Source organism: Vigna umbellata, chromosome 7 (genome assembly GCF_029865625.1).
Source record: "Vigna umbellata cultivar VRB3 chromosome 7, Vumbellata_1.0, whole genome shotgun sequence".
In the NCBI taxonomy this organism is placed as follows: Eukaryota; Viridiplantae; Streptophyta; class Magnoliopsida; order Fabales; family Fabaceae; genus Vigna; species Vigna umbellata.
The window spans coordinates 3,497,581-3,505,392 of record NC_142171.1 but is presented as its reverse complement, the minus strand read 5'-3'; the positions used below and the strand labels follow the sequence as shown (position 1 = coordinate 3,505,392).

Genomic DNA, 7,812 nt, shown 5'->3' with positions numbered 1-7,812 from the left:
AAATTCATTGTTGTAGTTTTTTGTGTATCTGTATATATTGTGTTTTGTTCCTGCTATTATTTCTTGGGTTTGTCATTGGAGATTTTTGTTCTGTATGCCACGCAGAACAAAATCTGAGAATTTATTGTTTGATTCTGAGATTGAAAGGACAGCCCGTAGAAATAATAGTAGGTGTAGAAAAGAAAATAGAAAAAAAGAAGCTAGAGAATCCAGCTTATCCTCAAACGCTTTTTCTTCATCTGACCAAGAGGGTAAAAAGATGGAGGAAAACGGGGAAAATGAACAAAGAAGGCGTACGTTGGAAGATTATGCTTCAGTGTCTGTACCTACATCTTTCAACAGTATAGCCAAACCAGTGGTAATCGCGGCTAACATGGAAATGAAGCCAGCATTGATACACCTTGTTCAAAGTAATCAGTTTTCAAGATTGTCACACGAAAATCCCTACGATCATCTGACAACTTTTAATGAATATTGCAACACTGTGAAAATGTTGAATGTGTCAAAGGAGGCAATCAGACTTAGTCTTTTTCCATTTTCCTTGGCAGGCAATGCCAAGAAATGGTTAAATTCTTTTCCTGAGGGAAGTCTGACAGGTTGGGATGACGTTGTGTCAAAGTTTTTGCAGAAGTATTTTCCTCAATCAAAAATAAACAAAGGCAAGCAAGAGATATCCTCTTTCCAACAGGAACCTGAAGAGACTTTGAGTCAGACATGGGATAGGTTTAAGGGATTGTTAAGAAAGACTCCCATACATGGATTTGATGTCCCCACTCAATTGAACCTGTTTTTAGGAGGTTTAAAATCTCACACAAAATTGATGCTAGATGCCTCAGTAGGAGGTAACATTAGGTGGAAGACACCTGATGAAGCTCATGAAATTATTGAAAATATGGCATCTAGTGACAATGATGTTCAATGTGAGAGAGGACAAAATCAAAAGAAGGGAATGTTTGAGTTGCAATCCCAAGATGCCTTATTAGCCCAAAATAAAATTACTTAAGGAATTAATAATTGAACATAATTCTTTAGAACTTGTTTTAAGGAATTAAACCAAGATACTGTGATGTTGATGTTTGAACGCAAGTTATATTGCTCAGAATAGTTACTGTAATGTGGTCATGAAGTCAATTCCAATGAAGCTTTCTTTAAATTTTAATTTCAATTTAAATTTGTCATCTAGTTTGATACTATTAATTCACTTATATTTTGTTGTTCAATTGATTTTGATAAATAAATTTTAATTGAATAACGTAACACAAATTCCCTGAGAAGAACGATATTTTACTTATCACTGTATTACTTGTAACGATTTGGTATACTTGCCAAAAAGTTATCACTGCCTGCTTTCATAAACCTCGAGTGTTACTTTGCTCATATCAAGCTCTCATGGTATAAACCGAACATACTACTTCTAGTAGTAAACATCATTTCATAAGTAATGATTTTTTATATCCACTTCAACATTTCATAAAATCAACAATTCATACCCTCTTATCCACCTAACTCAATCATGTTCATTCTTTAATCATAAATTGACAATAACCCGTTTTGGTTTCAATAAATTAAACATATTTCCAGATATCATACTTCATATTATAAACTCATTTTTCCCATAACGAGTATAACTCAACATATTTTCACCAATCAAAGGTCAAAGATAAGCCAAAATACATCAACATATCTTAGGAACTACATATTAAAGTTTGGGCTCAATGCAACGATAAATGAAATATATATGTAGTTTTTACCATGATAACTTAAGAACAAAAATATAGTGTTCATCATACTTTTCAAAATTTCGAAATTTATTTCTCAACATATAGACTTCTAATTACAAATTCGAACGGTCAAATTGTAGTAATATATCTTAGGAATCATACATCAAATTTCAAGGTTGATCTAACGGTCAATTAAAATAGAATCTATATTTTACCGAGAGGACTAAGTAACACAATAACAGGGGTAATTAATTTACTCAAACATGCATAACTTATTTCTCCAAGTACACACTCTTAATTAATGATCCGAACGGTCAAAATGAAAAAAATAGGTCTTAGGATTCATATATTAAAATTTTAGCTAAATCCAACGGTAAAAACAATTAAAAGGAATGTTTTACCACAATAACTTGAAAATAAGAAAAATTATAATCATGAAAACTAAATTTACACAAGTGAATAGATAACTACCATTACAAAAATTTTAACATGTTCATAACTCATATTCATGATCATAATATGTATAAATATCATATGTAAGAAAGGATTAGCTCCCCTACCATCAAAATAATCTTAATATAAAAATTCAGGGGAAACAAGAAATTGAATCTGGCAGAGCCGGTTAGACAATTTCCCATCCTTCCAGAAAGATGCAATAAATAAATAAAATAGATAAAACAATAAAATTTATGAGAAAACAAGAAGTTGAATCTGGCAGAGCCGGTTAGACAACTTCTCATCCTTCCAAAAATACAATATAAATAAGAAATAAAAGGTCTGGGGAAACAAGAAGTTGAATATGGCAGTGCCGGTTAGACAACTTCTCGCCCTTCCAAAAATACAATATAAATAAGAAATAAAAGGTCTGGGGAAACAAGAAGTTGAATCTGGCAGAGTCGGTTAGACAACTTCTCGTCCTTCCAAAAACGTAAAGAGATAAGAAACAATAAAAGCTCTGGGGAAACAAGAAGTTGAATCTGGCAGGGCCGGTTAGACAACTTCTCGTCCTTCCAAAAATACAAAAGAAACAAATAAATGTTCTAAGTAACAACAACGTACAATTAGCATAACATAATCAATATCACGTTTTACAACTATCAAACTTGGTCTCATCACAGAAACATGTTCTCATTCAAAATTCAAGATCATCCAGAAATAAAATACTCCATATTCAAGATTTAGGATTAGACAAAAGCAAAGTATTGTATACTCAAGATTCAAGAATAGCTTTCCTTACCTCTATTACAGACTTAATCTCCTCGTTCTCCGAAAACTTCCAGAATGTCCCCTTTGCAACTAGAAATTCTTCCAACTCTCTTCTCTCAAAATTTTTCTAAGTTTTTGGTGTAAATTTTCAGCCTCCCCCCCTTGGCTATTTATAGCAAAAAAATTTACTATTCATTTTTACTATTCATTTTAACTATTCATTTTTCTATTCATTTTACTATTACAAAAATAATTTTTTTATTCACAATTTGATGAATTCTGATCTCTTATGACTCAAGGCAACGTGGAATACTTATCCCTTCCACAAATTTTTTTTTTACTATTCATTTTTTACTATTCACAATTTACTATTCACTTTTTACTTTTTTTTTTTAATCTAGTATCTGAATTACAAATATTTTCAAGGGTCTTACAACTATGTTCTGCAATATTTGTTTTGTGTCTCTCTTTTTTTTTCAATAAAACTAACAACCTATTCATTGTAATAATAGAGAAAGGTTTCATGGAAAAATGAGGATGAGGAAAAGGTGAAAAAAAATTCACTCCAAGACATCTCATAAACTATCAAAGATGTTTAAAAAAATCTCGAACTGGAGGAAAAAAACTTGAGTGGGTGGGAGATATTGTTTGGAACGATCTTTTACAGAAGTGGAACATGCCACTTTATAGGAAAAAGTGTGATACAATCAAGAAGAACCAGACATCTGAGAAGGGTGGTTGTTTGCACATTAGGGGATATATTAATGTGCATGACCATGCAAATCGTTTGGTATGACATTTCTAGTGTTTTTCTTATTTGTACTTATATAAACTTTACAATATAATTTTTTTGTATGACATTAGTGTTTTTCTTATCTGTACTTATATAAGCTTTACAATATAATTGTTAAGAAATCATTTTTTGTTTGCAGACGCATATACGTCACTCAACAAGAGAATTTGTCAATGAAAGGTCTAGGCGCACACATGTGAGTTTCTATTAAGTACTCTATTACATTCGGTATTACGTTTTAAGCCTTAAATTTATTTAACGTAAATTTAACAGGAAGATTTTCAAACAAGATTTTCTAGAATAATATCTGAGACTGCATCTGTTGGTGCATCAACATCTACTCCCCTAGACCTTGCAGAGGAGGAAATATTGAGGAACCAATGCTGGTTAGAGGTTGTAGGTGGAAGGTATAAGGGACACATATACGGTATTGGAAATATTAGTTCTCAATATGACTGTGTCGATAGTTACATATGGCAGATGCAAACATCTTATAGTCAGCAACCGAATGCAGAGGACATTCGTAACCTTGAAACCCAATTAGCAAGCCATGATCAATAGCTGAGATAATTTCAAGGTTTTATTAGTGTCATTATGCAGTATCTTTCACCTCCGACAATCGTAGCAGCACAACAATTTTTTCAACCTCAAGATGAACCATAAAATCACACACAGAATTATGTCCAACCACAAGATCAACCACAACATCCTCAAGATGAAAATGATTATTATGATTATTAGTAGTAGTCATTTTTAGAATTTGTATGACTATCCATTAAACAATCTAGAACTTCTTTATAACATTTGATACTATCATATAAACAATATTTAAGTATTTAATGTCAAATGTTTCTTTGTGGTTATTTTTAGTATTACTATGAAATCTTTGCCAAGTCTATGTGCTTTAAGTATATATTATGTAAAAAGAATGTCCAGGTCCCTAAAAATGAATCAAGCATATTGTTATTTTGTTTGGAGAATTACATATGGATAAATTTGTATGTAATTACATACAGATTATCCGTATGTAATTACATACAGTATGTCATATTATCTATAACCATATTACATACGAATTTTTGTTCGCATGTAATTCATATGTAACATATAGTTATATACAAAATTTTGAGATTAGATCCAAATTTTTGGCTGTATATAACAACATTTTTCTTGTAGTGAAACTCACTTTATGCATGAAAAAGGAAAAAAATCTATAGTACTCATCTTCACAGGACACACCATCCATTCACGAAGGATGAATACTGAGAAGGAAGGAAATGAAAGAGGAAAGAAGCCCGTGAAGCTCATCTTCACACAATATGCTCAGCTCCGTAAATATACTTACTATTTGATTAGATCCTCGTAGAAATGATATTGAGAAGTAGTAATTGTAAAAGAAATAATGTTATTTTGATTTTCAAAACTATTATACCCAATGTATCTAAAACACGTAAAATTATTATATGCTTTATTTTTACCACTTCAAATTTTTAATACATTAGTTCGTTAATTCAGGTGGAGGTTCATGGATCATTGAATTATTATGTAATTATGTTGAAAATATATATATAATTCGAAAAATATATTGATTTGTTGTGATAGGTAAATTAATATACAAAAAAAGGTAGAAGTATTTTAAATATATAATAATAAAGACAAAATACAATAAGTATATTTTAATGAAATGAAACTAAAATTTTATAATTTATAATGTGATTGAAACTTATTGAAGCATGTTCTTAAACATAAATTTGATATAACCTTATGGTAAACAAATATTGATTATTTTTAACAAATAATAAAAGTAATGGATATTAATTTTAAAAGTATTTTTTGTTTTTTTATGTTTGAAATAAGAATGGGCATAAATGATTAATAAATTTAAAAATAGGGTAAAAGAAATGGAAGAAGGTGGTTTAGATTAGGCGTGGGTAGGAGAAAAAAGTGGTGAAAATTAGAGAGGTGTAAGGGAAGTTTGAGGAAGAGCGGGTTGGGAGGGAGCGTAATGTAAGGAAGGTTGAGAGAGAAGCGGAGATATGGAACGGTGGAAGAGAGGGTTGGAGAAGTATAAAAGAGGGAGGGAGAGGGAGGAACAAAATGTGTACGAATTACATTGTAATCAATAACAATAACTAAGAGGAGAAGAAATGGGTGGAGTTACAAGGATTTCAGTAATGTTGGTTTGCCTCTTGGCAGGAGTTGTCTTCCCCACAAGGGCTGAAGACCCTTATCTCTACTTCACTTGGAACATAACCTACGGAACCCTAGCTCCGGCAGGGGTCCCCCAACAGGTTATTCTCATCAACGGCGAATTCCCAGGCCCCAACATCAATTCCACCAGCAACAACAACGTCGTCATCAATGTTTTCAACAACCTTGACGAGCCATTCCTTTTCCATTGGGCTGGGATCCAGCAAAGGAAGAACTCCTGGCAAGACGGCGTAGCAGGCACCAACTGCCCCATTCAACCAGGCACCAATCTCACCTATAAATTCCAAGTCAAGGATCAGATCGGAAGCTATTTCTATTATCCCAGTCTCGGCATGCACCGCGCAGCCGGCGGCTTCGGTGGCCTCCGCATCAACAGCCGCTTGCTCATCCCAGTGCCCTACGCGGACCCCGAGGATGACTACACCTTGCTGGCTGGTGATTGGTACACCAAGAGTCACTCCACCCTCGCCAAGCTCCTCGACAGTGGCCGCGCCCTAGGCCGCCCCCAGGCCCTTCTCATCAACGGCCAGAACGCCAAGGGTGACGGCACTGATCAGCCCCTCTTCACCATGCTTCCCGGCAAGACCTACAAGTACCGTCTTTGCAACGTGGGTCTCAAAAACTCCGTCAACTTCCGCTTCCAAAACCACCAGATGAAACTCGTTGAGTTGGAAGGCTCCCACACCGTTCAGAACGTTTACGACTCCCTCGATGTTCACCTCGGCCAGTGCTTTGGCGTCCTTGTCACCGCTGACCAAGAGCCCAAAGACTACTACATCGTTGTCTCTTCCCGCTTCACCAAAACCACCCTCACCGGAAAGGGAATCATCCGCTATGTCAACGGCAAGGGCCCAGCTGCCCCTGAAATCCCCGAGGCTCCCGTCGGCTGGGCATGGTCTCTCAATCAGTTCCGCTCCTTCCGCTGGAACCTGACCGCCAGCGCCGCCAGGCCAAACCCCCAGGGCTCCTACCACTACGGCCAGATCAACATAACTCGCACCCTCAAGTTCGTTAACACCGTCAGCAGGGATAACGGCAAGCTTCGGTACGCCATCAATGGTGTTTCACACGTCGATAGCGAAACCCCACTCAAGCTCGCTGAGTACTTCGGTATCGGCGACAAATTCTTCAAGTACGACACCATTCCCGATGAGCCACCAGCAAACCTTGGAACCGCCGTCACCTTGGCTCCCAACGTTATCAAGTTCACATACCGCACCTTCATCGAGATCATCTTTGAGAACCAAGAGAAGAGCATCCAGTCCTACAACTTGAACGGTTACTCCTTCTTCGCAGTGGCGTGAGTATTACGATCAATTGTTTCACATTATCACATTATTATTATTCTTGATGTGAAGCGGAAATGAAATGAAAATACTTAATGTTTGTTGGTGTTTGTAGGATTGAGCCCGGCACTTGGACTCCCGAGAAGAGGAAGAACTACAATCTTCTGGATGCTGTGAGCAGACACACGATTCAGGTGTTCCCCAAGTCATGGGCTGCCATCATGTTGACATTCGACAACGTAGGAATGTGGAACTTGAGGTCGGAGATTGCTGAGAATAGGTACTTGGGACAACAGCTTTACATCAGTGTTCCAACTCCAGAAGGATCCCTGAGGGACGAGTACAACATTCCCGAAAACGCTCTATTGTGTGGCGCTGTGGTGGGTCTTCCAAAGCCAGCACCATACTGGTAATTAAGTTGGAGTACTATTACCATAAAATTTGGAGTAGTAGTTAGTATGGAGAAAGTTGAGAAGCATAATCACATTTGGGACCTTGATGGAGCATCACATCTCTTGAAGCCCTTCTGCTCAACTCCTTCTCCAATATCTTATTTATTTTAGTTCTTTCCTTCTAGGAGTGTGGCTTCGCACCT

General features: G+C 36.0%; 1 protein-coding gene across 1 annotated transcript; it reads left to right on the top strand.

The window, feature by feature from the left end:
• The first annotated feature begins 5,834 nt into the window (after window positions 1-5,834).
• On the top strand, window positions 5,835-7,812 carry LOC124822518 (L-ascorbate oxidase homolog). Its single transcript, XM_047294529.2, has 2 exons — window positions 5,835-7,231; window positions 7,333-7,812. The coding sequence occupies exons 1-2, from the start codon at window positions 5,868-5,870 to the stop codon at window positions 7,628-7,630; spliced, it is 1,662 nt and encodes a 553-aa protein (XP_047150485.2). The 5' UTR covers window positions 5,835-5,867; the 3' UTR covers window positions 7,631-7,812.